General features: G+C 42.6%; 1 protein-coding gene across 1 annotated transcript in view; it reads left to right on the top strand.

Annotated features, from left to right (window-relative positions):
• Nucleotides 1-10,760, top strand: part of LOC144782208 (haloacid dehalogenase-like hydrolase domain-containing 5) — a 102,625-nt gene extending 91,865 nt beyond the window's left edge. Inside the window, exon 8 of the mRNA XM_078661432.1 lies at nt 9,804-10,760. Coding sequence (XP_078517558.1) covers nt 9,804-10,212 — 409 coding nt within the window. The 3' untranslated portion in view covers nt 10,213-10,760. The remainder of the gene's footprint in view (nt 1-9,803) is intronic.
• The last annotated feature ends 5,851 nt before the right edge of the window (nt 10,761-16,611 follow it).

Here is a 16,611-nt window from a genome sequence, read left to right on the forward strand (position 1 = left end):
TTCCAGAAGTAGAACATGAAGGCTGCAGAGATATCTTAGAAGACCTAAATACCTGGTCATTTTTAGTGCACCAAGCCCTGGATTTAGTCTCTTCCCCCCCCCCCCCCCCCGCCCGAGGAGTGCATGTAATACTGAAGTTGAGGAATGCACAGCACTTATGTAGTGCATTTGGGAGGTTCATGACAAGTTTAAAACTTTCTGGCACCCTGCTATCTATAGAGGTTTTGTCAGTGATAGGTTGGCCTCTTTGAGTGATGAGTTGTGAGCTACTTTGAGATGGCCAAAAAATAAGTTATCCCACCCCTGTACAAGGTTTGGTTGCCATTGGTCACTGAAACTCTATCCTACAGCTGTTGAGCGTTGTCTCCCCATACAAACTCTGCAACTGACTCTTCCTTGAATTGTGAAAAGATTGCAGTTCATGGCAGTGGTCCATCATTACAGCATTTGTGGATGTTGGTGGGTAAATCCAGGGACCCAGACCTTGATTTGTCTGATTTGTTCTACGCTGGTAGCAAAGGTCACATACTTCTTTGCTCTCTACCAATTGTGTAAAATGCACTGACCTTGAGATGCATCATGTTGAGAACACACTTCTTTGGCATCACGCTCAACACTAATACTCAACACGGATAGATGACACCATAACCCACACCCTTCTTTCAGTGCCGGGGGTCTGCAAAGCACTTTGAAATTTTGATAAGAGGTAGGAAATCATTATCAAAGAGCTTAAACAACACTAAGTCATGAGTACTGACTGTAAGTAGGGTTCACCCCTACTAGGGAATGTTCTGCAAATTAGTCCCTGCATATCTACGTGGTATTGCAGCCCCTGCAGTCCCCTAGTATCTCAATATGCTATGACCTGTCCACTCTCCAGTTCATCAGTGCATTGTTGGTAGTCCAACTTGTGAGATTAGTTGGACTTCTTGTCCTAATAAAACAAGGACCTCAAGGAGATCAGGATTATTTCAGTTTGCACCCACCATTGTCCTAGTCATACACATTCCTCATCAGAGGAAAAGTTGCTGTGAATGGCCATGCTGCTCTCAGGAATTTAAACGCATGCGCTGCATTCATTACCCACACCTGGGCTTGTTTCACGGCATGCTGGTCCCTGTAGTCTTTAATGGCAGAGTTCGTATTACCCCAGTGGGTTCCGTGCATTCAGCAACAATAAAAATGGCTTCATTCACACCCCAGTGGGCCTCCGTGCCCGGGAAGCTGGAAAGTAAACTTCTGTCCTGCTGTGCCCTTCATGTGACTAGAAGCTTTTCCCATCAGGGGCCCCACAAAATACTCGTGGTGGCGTCAATTCTCTGCGGCCAGGCTCCCGCATGTAAATCAATCCAAAGGTGCCCTGTGGCGAGAAGACGCACACAGTAGTTTGACAAAAATCATTTATTTGCGAAAATCAACTTGCCAGGTTTCTGAGTCTGGATTGAGATATATACGGTTTATACTTGCCTGAAAAATATGTACCATGCATATGCCTTTAAAGCGAAAATGTAAGTATTTTGCAGGTTTGTATAAACCCTTTATATATATATATATATATAAAAAGGGTCTATACTTACCTGTAAAATACTTACATTTTCATTGTAAAGGCATACGCATGGTAAAAAGTTTTGTGGTAAAGGCATGCTTGGTAAAGGCGCAAGCGTTGTAATGACTGCGTTGTAAAGGCATGCGTAGTGGCATATATTTTAACACATACAGTTACTACAATACAGCCGGAACATGAGATGTAACGACTAAGAATGAGGGCCGTGGCATATACAAATCTGATAATTAATGACCTCCAAAAAAACTGCACACCAGAAACGAAGATTTCACTGAAGTGCCTAAAAGCACTTTCAAAAGTGCTGATTTATTGGAAAGATATAGCATTGAAGAGCTTGAGAGCACAAAGGTTTAATTGTTTCTTCTGCCACTTAGGTATTATAATCTATTCTATTCTGTAGTTTTTGTATAGCTCATAGCTACCCGAAGGCCTCCCAGTGCTTCTTGCAGATACCGAATAACGGATGTGACATTATTGCTTGAATAGCCAGGTATTCAAGGCTTTAAGGAATGGGAGTTATTGCTCCAGCTGATGAAGCTGCTGAGGGAGGGAGTTCTAGAGCTTGGGTGCCAGAAAGGATGTGGATCGTCGACCCCAGCATGACCTCTGAATCCTGTGGACCTTAATAGGTGGGCAGAAAGTAATCTGAGATGCCTACTGGGTGCATGGGGGAGGTCAGTAAGCATAGTAGTAGCGACCTCTGCTATTTATCCCCCTTTGAGTGATGAATAAGGACTCAAACTGCACTCTGCGCCACACTGAACGCCAGTGGAGATCCCTGAGAGCTTTGGTGGATGGCTGGTATCTAGGTGTGTCTGTGAGAGGTCAAGCCGCTGCTTTCTGCACAGTCTGCAACCTCTTTAGCACATAAGATGATGAGTCGAGGTATGAGGCATTGCCATAGTCTAGGCGTCCTAGTACCAAGGCCTGACCCATGATTCTCCTGGAGAAAGGAAGGAGATTAAAACTTTCCTCAGTAACCTCAAGGTGCCATAACCGCTAGCTGAGGTTTATCTGGCCTGGTGTCCTCTCATAAGTTTAAGGTCCAGCCATACTCTCAGGCTCTTTATTAGGCCTGTGGGGATCGGTAGCCAACTTAGGCAGTATGGAATGGACCTCCGGAGACTGCCCAGAGGGTTATTGTCCAATACCATGACTTCTGTTTTGTCTTCATTGAGTTTTAGTTTGCAGGTGCCATCCACCTGACTACTGCTTGAAAGCACGAGGTAAAGTAAGGGATGGGTGGTTGGCCTTCTGAGCCGGTGAAATAGACAGGACCACCTGAATGTCATTCCATAGGACACCAGAGACAGTCCAAATGATTGCACCAGATTGGCAAGGGGAGCATATACAAATTAAAGACAGTGGGTCTCAGGAAGGAACTCTGAGGCACTCTGGAGCTGAGGGGAATACTAGTCAAATAGTATGATTGACCTAGGACCTGAAAGGTCTAATTCTTTAGGTTAGAGGAAAGCCATTCCAGTGCTCTGCCCTTGACACCTACATTGGAGACTCTCTGAATTAGGATTGTATGGTCAACGGTATCAAAGGCAGCCCTTAAGTCAAGGTGGATAATGGCTGCAGAGCCACCCTGATCCAGGAGTTTTCTTCTTTCTTCGACCACTACCAACTGAGCACATTCCATGCTGTGTTGTGGATGGAACCCCATCTGGGTAGGGTGGAGTACAACCTGTGATTTCAGAAAGGCTGAGAGATTTCTGTTAACCTGTTTTTCCAGGACCTTAGTGACTCCTGGGAGCAGAGGAATGGGCCTGTAGTTGTTCAGAAAGAGGGGGGTCATGGGCGGGCTTGTTCAGGAGTTGTCTAACGATGGCATGCTTCCAAGGCTGCGGGACCTCCCCACTTAAGAGAGAGAGGTTTAACAGCTTTGTCAGCACAGAGACGATGCAGTCTGCTCCTATTTGAAGGATACGATGTGGGGTTGGATCTAAGCGGTAAACCTGATTTTACCAAACCTAACGGTTCCCTAACCAGGTCCCTTGTGAGTTGAGGAAATGATGATCGGTAGCCCCTTGTCGGCACAGATGGGATGTACTTTTTAATTTTGGACTGTTATAACCTAGTTGCTTTCCTATAGTTTGCTTTACTTAAAACGTCAAAGGACTTTCTCCACTTCCTCTCCATCCGTTGGCATTCTTTTTTCAGGAACAGTAAATGAACGATGAACCAGGGGGGTTTATGTGTCCGATTTGCAACTTTCCTCAGACTACTTGGGAGAACTTTATCAAGTGAGTAAGTAATCCATTGATTGAACTGCATGGCAGCCCTTGTGATGTCCACTGAGAGGTCTGGTGATAGGGCTTCCAAGGCATATTCCCACCCTCTTTCATTTAGGTTGTGCCAAGGGACGTCCAGTCGCCTGGCCGAAGTGGTGGATGGAGGTGGGTAGAGGTTCAAGAGCCTAAAAAGGATCAATAAATGGTCTGACCAGATTACGAGGAAAGGGGTCTGAGGCTGAAGTGTGTTCAGGTCACTGAATGCCAGATCAATGGTATGGCCCTTTTCATGTGTGGGGCTGTTCACTAGATGTAAAAGATGTAGAGAGGCCATATCCTGTAAGAGGACTTTTGAGACACTATCGTTTGTGTCATTTACGTGTAGGTCAAAGTCACCTAATATAGTGAAATTCCCTTTATCTAGAGCAAGTCCTAAAACTACTTCTGGCTTTGCTTGAAATAACTATGACTAGGGTCATGGGGGTCTGTAAACGAGAATTCCAGTGAGGGAGAACATACTCTCACAATTAGCAATCTTAAGTGGTGTAGTGCGACAATTCAATGAATCCCTGTAAATGATTGCTAGCCCCCGTTCACCTCCTGCTTTTATCCTGCCCATCCAACCTTTCAATATGGAAGTCCGGATGTAGTGCATGGACAACATTGGGTCCAGAATCCTCTCCGCCAGGTTTCGGTGAGGAATAAAAATATCTAGGCAGTGGTTGGAGAGCGGCTCAGATATCTAATTTTTGTGGGAAGCAAGGGAGCAACAGTTAATTAGGCCGGCCCCCTGACAAAGTTGGGGCATTGTCAGTGTGGTCCTGATTGAGTCCCAAACACAGGGACCAACCGCAATTCCGACACACCCACGGTCCTCGGCTGGGGTCCAGGCAGTGCGAGCAGAAGGTCACTGGTGGGCTACGGAGTGCTTGTAATACACTTGAAATGTATTGGATCCTACCTTGAGTAAAAGGGGCAGAATCCCTGGTCCCCAATGGGCACAGACTGACACAGATGGGATCACCCAAGACGGCCAGCGACTCGTCCGCACCACAACCTCCATTTTGAGGCGGGCCAGACAAAAATACTAGAGCACTGCAGCACGTACACCACCCAAACCCTCACTTCCCCTGGTGCCCCCAGTGAAGTTATTCCCTGCACAAAAGATTATATCCCGGTAGGAGCACTGTTGCAGTTACAGTTTCCAATTCAAATTCAATTTTAAAAACTGCGAAGTATTAACTTTGGAAAAGCTGTTCTGTAGTAGGGGATCTCTGTGTATAGTCATAATCTAGTGAATAGTCCCGCCCATGTGCGTGGACCCCGGAGCAATCAAAAAAAATCTCTTAAGGTGTCGAAAAATGCAGAACTGCACTGACACTTAAGAGAGAATTAAAGACAGATAATGCAGCCTATATCCGCAGGCTACACTGTCCAGTACTTCAACTAAAAATTCCACCAAAAATCCACAAACGGCACAGCCTGTCCAGATTTCTCTTGCTTTAACAGCAAAAACCCTCTGGAATGATAGAGAGGAAGAAATGGACAGACAAGCCCCATATGCTGCCATTATGTGGCTCAGAACAGGATACTGTGCCGTTAAGAGAACCTTCCAGAACTTCACAGTATCCCAGAATGCACTGCAGGTCCCTTTTACTTTCAGTTCTTTTTGAAGGCGTAACATGCCAGACCTGTAGCATTCCTTACATTAATATCTCTCTCCACCGGGGAGGAGGGTGGGCGCTTATGACTATAACAGAGATACCCCTACTACAGAACTGGAGTTACAGGACAGAAACTACTCCTTCTGTTGTAGGGGATCTCTGTGTATAGTCATAATCTAGTGAATAGAATGGCAAGCCCATCCCCACACCAAGCGGCGGTGGAGAAAAGAGAAATAACACCACTACTGTGCGAACAGATTTCGCAGCGAAGCCTGTTCAACCTTAGCGTCTGCCCTGGCATCAGTGTCCAGGCAGTAATGCTTAGCAAATGTATGGACCGACTTCCAAGTGGCCGCCTTGCAGATTTCTGCAATTGGAACATTACGGAGCAAAGCAGTCGTGGCAGCTTTGCCCCTGGTGGAATGAGCCTTAGGTTTACCCCCTAAGGTCTTATTAGCTTTTTGGTAACACAATTGTATACAGGACACAATCCACCTCGAGATGGACTGTTTAGAGGTAGCAAGACCGGTCCTCACTGATCCATAATTGATAAACAATTGGTCTGACCTACGAATATCCTTGGTTTTATCCAGATAAAATGTCAACACCCTCCTAACATCCAGGGAATGCAGGGACCGTTCCGCTGGAGAGGAAGGATTCTGAAAAAACGTAGGTAAAGTTATGGTCTGGTTAACATGAAAGTCAGATATAACTTTTGGAAGAAATTTAGGGTGAGTACGCATAACAACCTTAGCAGCATGAAATACAGTATAAGGTTCTTGGCAACACAACGCCTGAATTTCACTCACCCTGCGGGCCGATGTAATGGCCACGAGGAACGCCGCCTTCCAGGACAGGTGCTGCAACGAAGCCTTATGAATGGGTTCAAAAGGCTCCTTCATTAGTCTGGACAGCACCACATTCAATTCCCATGAAGGCGAAGGAAGCCGGACAGGAGGGAACACTTTCTTCAAGCCTTCCAAAAAATCTTTGATCACAGGGATCTGAAAGAAGGAAGTCTGTGAAGGGCATTTCCTGTAGGCAGTCAGCGCAGCCATATGAACCGTAATACCTTAACACCACCAAGTCTGGCATACTTCCTGTTCCTTGTGAGGTTTTTATTTACATTGTCATTTACACTCTTGAAAAGACCAGCAGAAACGTTGCACTAGATGACTAAAAATATATGGAAAAGTTACACCTTGACCACCATAATATATATATATATATATATATATATATATATATATATATATAAGGTTCCAAACACCTATTGAGTTGCATTCTGGGACCCGCAGTCCTGCGCCACACTCGGGACTGCTCACAGGTGCGAGGACTTCATCAGAAGGGCGGAGCCATCTTGCACTAGCAAGCCTATCAATGAGGGACCTACAGGCAGCGTGTCATTTCACTCACGGTACGCTTTGGGCGCTGAGGAAGGCAGTCGAGCTGCCGAAATGCATTCGCAAATAAACCAATAAACAAGCGTCTCCTACCTGTTCCTCCTGGGAATCTGTCTCTTTTTTTTGGGAAGGAGGTTTGTGCGTATATATATATGGTATTGCTGAGGGTTTAGTCCCTTGTTGGTGTTTATGATTAACCACATGATTGTATTTAAGGTGTGTTTTGAATTATGGGTTGTGACACCGACGAAGGCTTTTTGCCGAAACGTTTGTCTGTGCTAAATAAACTGCACGCTGCTAGTAATTCTCCTGAGTGCTGCTCTCTTCTTTTACATCACGGAGAAGTTCTTTGAGCGTAATATATATATATCAAAACATCCAATCCTCAGATTGGAAAAATAAGTACGCACTCACTTGTGTAGTTTAGAAATTTCAGCGACTTTAATTCGGACACTTGTCTCGCCCAGCGCGTTTCGCCTTACCACAAGGCTTGATCACGGGATGCCGAGCAATGACAAACAATGTCTTCTGATTATGTTGTTGAGTTTCTTGTTCTCTGCACTAAGTGTATAAGGACCGCACAAATGCAGTTGCGAAACATATGGAGAAATACCACGAAGGTAACTGGGAAACGCTGAGATACTGTGCACTGGAACAAATACCTGTATCGGAAAGAGGAGGAGATCGGATTAAAATCTTGCGACAAAAAGAATCCAAGCACAGCCTGACTTTTAGAACCCTGGACCCGAGAGGACGGAATCAGAACGAAGAACTTTATCTCCATCTCTAACCATCACTTTGAAGAATGTTTAAATCCCTGAATCATGAAGTGACTCACTGAAGAGTAAACACAGGAGAACATCAAGGAGACAAAAATACTCCCACCTGTTAAACTGAAAATAAGCTCACGATGGGAGCTAAGAAATAAAATAAAGAGACAAAAAATTCAGATGGACAAAAATGTTGAAACTGTAAATAAAATAACATGCAGGTTTATGCAGTTTAATATCGCTCACTAGAGAGAAGATAACTGCTAGATTGTGATTGGTGCAAATATATCATTTAACGTTAAAAATTGCATGTATATATATTTTAAGTTTTCCCTATTAACACACTGAGCACTTACAACACAGAGAAACAAATGCGATAAAGCTTTTATTGAAAAAAACAGTCACGAACCACAATATCCACAATGCACTGATTTCAAAACAGGAAGTGAAAGTGGGCTGAAAATAAAAGAAGTCTGTTTGTCATTGCTCGGCATCCCGTGATCAAGCCTTGTGGTAAGGCGAAACGCGTTGGGCAAGACAAGCGTCTGAATTAAAGTTGCTGAAATTTCTAAACTACACGAGTGAGTGCGTACCTATTTTTCCAATCTGAGGTTTGGATGTTTTGATGAAAATATATCGGCTGCGCTCTGCCGAAAAAGTACTGCACCGCACCTAATGAGGAGCGCCAGCGCCAACCAGGGTCAAACTTTGTGTGTATATATATAATATATATATATCTCTCTCTCCCTCTCCCTCCCCCTCCCCCCTCTCCCCCCCCTCTCCCCCCCCACTCTCCCCCCTCTCCCCCCTCTCCCCCCTTTCTCCCCCTCTCTCCCCCTCTCTCCCCCTCTCTCCCCCTCTCCCCCCCTCTCTCCCCCTCTCTCTCCCCCTCTCCCCTTCTCTCCCCCTCTCTCTCTCTCTCTCTCTCTCCCTCTCTCCCTCTCTCTCTCCCTCTCTCTCTCTCCCCCTCTCTCCCCCTCTCCCTCCCTCTCTCCCTCTCCCAGGGGGGCTTTCTAATGCAAGACCATTTGAAGGCTTTTATGATCAGAGCATGCACCCATCCATAGAATCTGCCAGGAAGATATCGGGGATGCGCTACCCTGCAAGTGTTACATTTCCGTACAAACTATCCAGGGCCGGTGCATAGGTTATGTAGAGCTCCAGAAGGCTTGTATGGTCTATGCTGACCGTAGGCCTTCTCCTGTCTGCTTCCTGCTTTGAAACAATCCCTTTGGAAATATTGGACGTGTACATTCTGTGTTCTTAATCCTTTGCCACTTTAATTGCAAACTTCTCTCTCGTCTTCACAGCTACTGTTCTGTTTGTCCTAGTATTTTCCAAGAGTTTGGCAGGAGTTGTATCAAAGACAGGGATCGGGTCAGGTCACTAGGGAGAAAAGCACATGCATGTTTTTTACTTTTTACAAACGTTCCAGGGTTGTCCACTTGGCAGCGTTGTATTGGAAGGTAAAATCAGCCCTGGAAAATTACTAGATAAAGCTGTGAATGAGCAATAATGTCTAGTTGGGCTTTGGCCCCTTGCAGAGGAATATTTTCTTACACCTCCTACTGTTGGCTGGTTAATGCATTCTTCCACCTCCTATCAAGTACTTTATAGCTCAAAAGTATAGCGAAACATCACACATGAAATTATCTTCGATGTATTGCATACAGAAAACAATAGTTTTGTTTTTTATTACAGTAGTTTATTTAAAATGTGGCAAACCATTCATGAGGCAAACATTTCTAAATGTGTTTGATAGAAGAGCTAGAGGTTTTAGAGGGACTTAAGAAGAGAAACCGATCAAATATTTAAATACACACACATCGTCTACAGCATTCCATCTACTGTGTTCTTTACCATAATACCAGCCTGCCGTCATGTGAGTTTGTTTAAAAAAAACAAAAAAAAAACTGCACCTCCATCATGACCTCAAAACAGACATCAACTGTCTAGATTAGGACAAAATCTGAAACGATTTGTAATAAATCTAACCTTAAAATTGCTCCAATAGATTATTCTATAGTTCTGTCTTCCATTTCTAAAGATCTGGTCAATGCTTTTTACCACTTTTGTTATTTATTTGCTAAAAGTTGTGCTTTGCTGTTCATCACACAGTGAACTGTATTTTCTTTATAAAGAAGGTGTTTTTTTTTTCTTCACAGGGACAATCTAATGACTGACATCTATGGTGCAAACCTGTATAACCGATACCTTGAAGAGAAGAACTCCAGAAAAGGAACCCAGGCGCGCATCCAGGCTGCAGCTGGCACAAGAGCCTCCACCGTGTCTCAAGATGTGGAATCCAGCAATGGCTGGGAAGGTGAACTCTCCTCTTCTACTGCCACCAGCTGTCGTTCGGTTCTAGTGTGTACTGGAATCTACAATCCCCACACAGAGGTGCCATGCGATACTAGGGAATGCATCACCGAGACCGTGTTTCATGGACATAGAGATTTCAGGTTCGATCCTGGATTGGTGGAACCTGATCATATTGTGCAAGATGTTGATGCTGCTGTGGAGTTGATATTCCAGCTGGAGAACTTTGCACAGAAAAACAACAGGACTTCTTAGGAATTGGAAAGCCGCACACATATAGCTTATTTTAGATCTATTTAATTGAATTTGAACCTCCCCCAAACAGGTTCTACCCTATTAATCCCTTTATTTTTAACAGCACTTTACTGCCAGATAACTCCCTTTTTTTATTAAGGAAAATTATTTGAACAATCCCTAGAATATATTCAATTTTATTATTCTTTTATAGCTGGTGGTCCCTTTTAACTGTATTATTAGGCTGTCCTTAAGTTACCACTGTCTTAATGTCTACTCATTATGATTTTGTGGCTGGTAAGTGGAAGCTTTTTTTGTTGGTAGTCCAGTGCTTTCTTTTTTATGTTTACGTTCGATCTGTTTTATTTTTTACTAACCTACATGACCTCTTGATATGCCGTGTGTGTGTGTGTGTGTGTTTGGTGGTTTTTGGTTGACGATAAAGTACACATTAGGAAACATATACATTTCAAAAGCAGAATTCAAACAGAACCACAGTTTTGTGTTAAATGCTAAACGAAACTGCAGGGGGTATTGGTATTTTCCAATAAAAATAAACCTGCCCATTACACTCACTTCAGACAGTTGTTGTCAAACAATTAGGTATGCTTGCATATTTAAGGCCTTTCCTATGTGAACTAAAGTCCTGGAAGTCTGGAGTATGTGGTACAATTTGTTAAGGCAGGAAATTCCATCTTTCTAACTCTAAAACCAATGTCTTCCCTTTTATCTGAAAAATCAACCTATCAAACGCACCAGAATCCGTGTCTGACCGCACCTTCAGAATTTATTTCAATGCAAGTGCATGGGATTACAGAAGAAAATGGGAAATTGGCTAACATTTTATTGAACCTATGTGTGAAGAGATTTCCAATAGAGTTTTGAAACACGCTGCACAAAGATACCTGTCATCATGCAAAGAATGGTCTTTAAGTGTTGCAGTCACTTATCTGTGTATTCGTTTCAGCTGCTTTCTTTGTAGTGTCTAAACCCTTGACATTTTCTTCTTAGGTCGAATGTTTACCTTTTTTAGAATGTTCAGCTGCCATGAAGCTATCTGTAATTTTTGTTTCACAGTGTTTGATTTTTTTTAAAGTATTTAGCTTACAAGGCTTATCTTGTTTAAGTAAGCCACATGCTTCACATAGACTGAATGGGTTAATCAACTGAACCGGTTAATTTCTGATTAGATCAATTGTTATTTCAAACACTTGCCTAAACTGTGTAACTAACTTATATAAAATCAGAGCTTGAGGCAACAAATTACCGCACCCACCACTTTACTGTGGCAAAAACATTTTTTATATATGCTTGTTGCGCCGAACCAGAAAAATGTCCCTTTCAACTTTCAGATGGAGAAAAACTCCTTAAATAACTTACAATACACAAGGTTCAGCACCAATTTCAACCAATATTTCTCTTTTTAGTTCAAAATGATACCTGTCATCATGCAAAGAATGGTCTTTAAGTGTTGCAGTCACTTATCTGTGTATTCGTTTCAGCTGCTTTCTTTGTAGTGTCTAAACCCTTGACATTTTCTTCTTAGGTCGAATGTTTACCTTTTTTAGAATGTTCAGCTGCCATGAAGCTATCTGTAATTTTTGTTTCACAGTGTTTGATTTTTTAAAAGTATTTAGCTTACAAGGCTTATCTTGTTTAAGTAAGCCACATGCTTCACATAGACTGAATGGGTTAATCAACTGAACCGGTTAATTTCTGATTAGATCAATTGTTATTTCAAACACTTGCCTAAACTGTGTAACTAACTTATATAAAATCAGAGCTTGAGGCAACAAATTACCGCACCCACCACTTTACTGTGGCAAAAACATTTTTTATATATGCTTGTTGCGCCGAAACAGAAAAATGTCCCTTTCAACTTTCAGATGGAGAAAAACTCCTTAAATAACTTACAATACACTAGGTTCAGCACCAATTTCAACCAATATTTCTCTTTTTAGTTCAAAATGATTCAGCATAGATACCTTTTTACTTGTTAACAGTGATTACTCAAATATTGTGCCAGTCTGCCCGTATAACATAAAAATTCAAAGACTATGATGAGATTTAGCACGAAGCATGTTCTTTATTCATTTCTTCTTAGAAAACAGTAGCCAGTGCGTTTCATCCTCAGACTTCTTCAGGGCTTTAGGCACATCTTTCCTTTCATGATTAGATGTAAGTATTTCCTAGTGTTGCTGAAATACTTGCGATCTAATCGTGAAAGGAAAGATTTGCCTAAGTTATATGGGCAGACTAGCACAATATGTGTGTCATCACTGCTAAAAAGTAAAAAGGTTTTTGTGCTGAATCATTTTGAACTAAAATGAAACACATATTGGTTGAAATTGGTGCTGAACCTTGTGTATTGTAACTTGCCTAAACTGTGTTCCTTTGCATTAAACCGAAAGTAACTCATACTATTATGAAAGTTAAAAGCTTGTACATGTCATGCCCAAAAAGTTGTTGTCAACTAAGGTGAAACACTGCCTTGTAGGAGGAAGGTCTATGGCTTGGGATTTAAGCCTCCTAGTACCGTTGATAATACAATATTTATACTCTTGTAGAAATTTTTCACTGCCTAAAGTGAATGGTTCTTTAGAAACGTTACCGCTAAAGGGGGGGCGCGGGGATGGGAATGCATAGGCGATGTAGCTGGGACTTGTACTTGGGATCGACAGAGGAATCAGACCAGCCATCTGATCATGAGCAGCTAAACTAGTGTACTGTGTTGGTGAAGCTTGTTATAGGATCAATTTTTATGGCAACTCGATTGTGGTGTGTGTGTAATAGGATCTACTATACATATGTACTGAAAGTACAGTTCAGATACAGACTGGGATTTTACTTATTCTGTTTTCATAAATCCCTATTGGAGGTCACAAAATGTCCAGTGGGCTTCCAGATAAGGATCCATTACTATAAATCGTCAATTTTCTGTCTGAGTTTATGGCACTGAAGTGGACTCCTTTCTGTCAACTCTAGTGTCCTTGGTCACACAGTCTTCCTAGGCTTTTTTTCACAATGGATTTTGGGATCGACCTTGTGAGAACACATGGTCTCTTGCTTAATAATTGTGGACGCATCATTGGACATAGGGGAGTCTCTTTTGGGCCCCTCGGTATGCACGTAAAAAGTAACGTTAGTCACCAATAAAATTCCATGCCACTGAAACGGAAGTGCAACAAATGGTAATCAAGCTTAAGTCAGAAACTTCTTCCAACCACAAATAAGTTAAAATCACTGCCTTTTGCTAAGTTATGTCGAGGTGGCGTTCCATGGGTGGAACATGGACATTCCCATGCATCCGCCCATAGATTTTGACATAAACCTAGATTTGCTAAAGTCTGTAAACCTCGGTGTGAAGCAAAATGGTACGCCTATCCAAGGCTAGCGTAACATGAGACACATACAAAGAAAAATAAGTCTCCAACAGTAATTTTTGTGCAGGAACGCAGGCACCCATGTGTCATGGCACAAAGGTGCCTGTTTTGGCACTAGGCTGCCACAAGTGCGCCAGCACAAGGAGACAGCAGAAATGTGCATGCCCTTTATAAATATGGTGCATTTCTGCTCTCTCCTTTTCAAGTAACGCAGTGCAACAAGTTCTTGTGCTGCACTGCATTGCATGAAAATTACGTAAACTCGGGCCCTGTTGACTAGGAAGAAAGGTTGTTGAACACTTTGTTCTGAATGCCAGTGTAATGAAGAATGCAAGACACATATTTTTTATTTATTGTATTTCCATTGTTTTTCATTGGGATTATAAATGGAACTTCAATCTAAAGGTAGCGGGGAAAAAATGTAATTCTCTTAACTCCGATAATATGCTTGACTTGCCAAACTTTTGTCTTGGGCCCTCCTGCCCAACACAAAAATGTTGGTAAAGTTCCTTTATTGTCCTGAAAAGGAAAGACACTGCTCTTGTATCTTCCCTACACATAATTTGGATTTGGCATAGTAGATGACCAGAACTACCAGGATGGTTCATATGCTGAAACTTTGATTGTCGTTGCTTTGTTTGAGATGATTGTTAATCAGATGAGGTCAAGTGGCACTGTGCTATGATATCAGTTGAGTTCTTCCTTTTTCTTGTTTACTTGTTCAATGTTGTTTTGGTATGAAACTTAGAAGGTGTCTTGTACTGATCAGATACACTGTGAAACAGCAATACCACAAAAGGGGGCATCTCACTGATTAATTAATTGACGGCATGGCATCTCTCTAGTCAAGTCGAACAATATTAATAAAAAACTCTGGACCATATCGCTCGTCTGATAATGCTTCAGGTAAGTAGCACTTGGGCATATCTCTGGTCTCTTTTAAAACCACAAACATTGTAGGTGAGTCAAAATCCACCGGGCTCACTGAAACACTCCTCCCTTTCAGGTTATCAATCTGTTTAAGTGAGTTCTACTGTAGAATAACACAACCTCCAAATCTCACCCACCCTTATATTACAATATCGACTCCAGAAATCTGATATTGTGGTTGCCACCTGCTTTCGAAGTGTGATGGGACAAACTAGCATTATGAACGTGTTTTGTGTGAGTAAGTATTTCAATATTGACTTATGTGTAACATAGCTTCAGTCTCGTAATTTTACGCCAGTATCCCATAATGAGCATTTGATGACTTATTGACTGTTATGAACGAGTGAACAAGCATTTTATTCGTATATCTTGAGATCAATTATATTACTTGTTGACATCTGAATGCAGTTGACTGCTATATGTGCAAATATTGTCCAGGATTTGACTTGAAGCTTCGTTTGTCTTCTCACCATTTTCATCTATAACCGATTATATTTTTTTGTGCTGAAGAGTGTATTTTTTTTGTTGCCTTTAATTGTATGACTTAAGATTTGAATGGTGCATGTTTTTCATTGTAGCAGTGTTTGAAGTTATTTGTCTGTTACACATAAAATGTTTGTGTGTGTGTGGACGTATATAAGCAAGCATTCTTAAAACATTTTTTAATCTGGACCCTTCCTAAACCTCCTTTTTTCATTGGAATTGTTTTTTGTATTTTCACTTGTAGAACAAACTCACGTTCATACAAATAAACCAAACCATGGCAGCTGTTGTCACAAAAGGTGGTTGTCTTCTTTAATATGCAAACCTTACGCGGCTTACATGCTTTTTATAGAGAGGTCTGAACCTTGCCTGGAGCAAATAGGCTTGCTTAGATATTCGTTTGTATTTTTATTTTTAAAATATGTTTTGCCAATTAAATCAGGGGCGTCCAAGTCAAGTCATGGAAAGATTGATGCATTATCCGTTTGTTGTTTAACCTATTTTGTTTTGTGTGTGTATATTTCATATTTGTTTTGGCGATCCTTCTAAGGATCTTCTAGTTTGTCCGTAAGGTACTTGTTTTTATTTCATGCTGAGGGTAAAAGAATGATTTTGTTTCTGCCTGCTGACTGCTAGAAACGATGCTTCTATTTTCCTCAGTTGGGGAGATTGGTGACCGATTTTACTTCTGCTGCTACAGAAAGTGTTTTACAAGTTAACTCACAGTGGTCAGTAAGCGGAATGTGAGGCATCATGGTTTTAAAATGTCGCTCTTTATTTTTTTTTTTAAAAAGCCACAGAAGAACCTTGAACATAGACGTGTGCAGCAGAAACCCAATTATATTTTTAGGTCTCGCCTGTCGATGCGCATGCGCATCGAGCAAGCGAGAGTATTGGGACTTATCCACTCTTTATCCACACTGCAAGGAATCGTGGCGATTCCTTGCAGTGCCCGTGACTTTTAAGCTCAATGCGCATGCGCATTGAGCTTAAAAGCGCGTGCACGTCCGTCTTTGTTTACCCGCTCCGCCCCCTCCCCTTCCCGCCGTCTCGCATTTCCCCTGCCGCATCAAAGGCTTTCACGGCCGGCCGGCCATGCTTTCAGTTTCACGACCGGCCGGCCGTGTCAATTACATTCCAAAGCCCGCTCTCCCTGCTCCGCCCCCTGCTCCGGCCGAGACGCATTTCTCCTCCCCCCTCCCCTCTCTTCCCTCCGTCTTGTCTAACGAGTCTTGAGGTGGTGGGGGGGCCGTCATCCACAGTGGGAGGTCAGCGCACGTTCACCATTCAGGTGATTTGAGGCCATTAGTCACCCTTCCTGACTTTGATTGGGGGATGGGGTTGCTATCATACGTGCGTTGATTGATCTGCCCTGTCCATCCGCAGCTCCTTCAGGGCAGGCACTAGTCGAGGGACAGAAGGAGCTACGGGCAGCAGCCACCATATGAGAAGGATAACACCTTGCCAAGGGGTTCCCAAATGCTAATCATCTCACGTGGGGTGCCCTGCTTCTTGAGCTGCTTCTCTAGACTCTCTCCCAAAGCAAGTATTTATAACCACGGACAAAGGCAGAAAGAAGGAGCATTTGGCTTCTACCTTTTCCCAGCCGGACTCTTCCAAAAAT

The sequence above is a fragment of the Lissotriton helveticus genome, chromosome 9, assembly GCF_964261635.1.
Source record: "Lissotriton helveticus chromosome 9, aLisHel1.1, whole genome shotgun sequence".
Classification (NCBI taxonomy): Eukaryota; Metazoa; Chordata; class Amphibia; order Caudata; family Salamandridae; genus Lissotriton; species Lissotriton helveticus.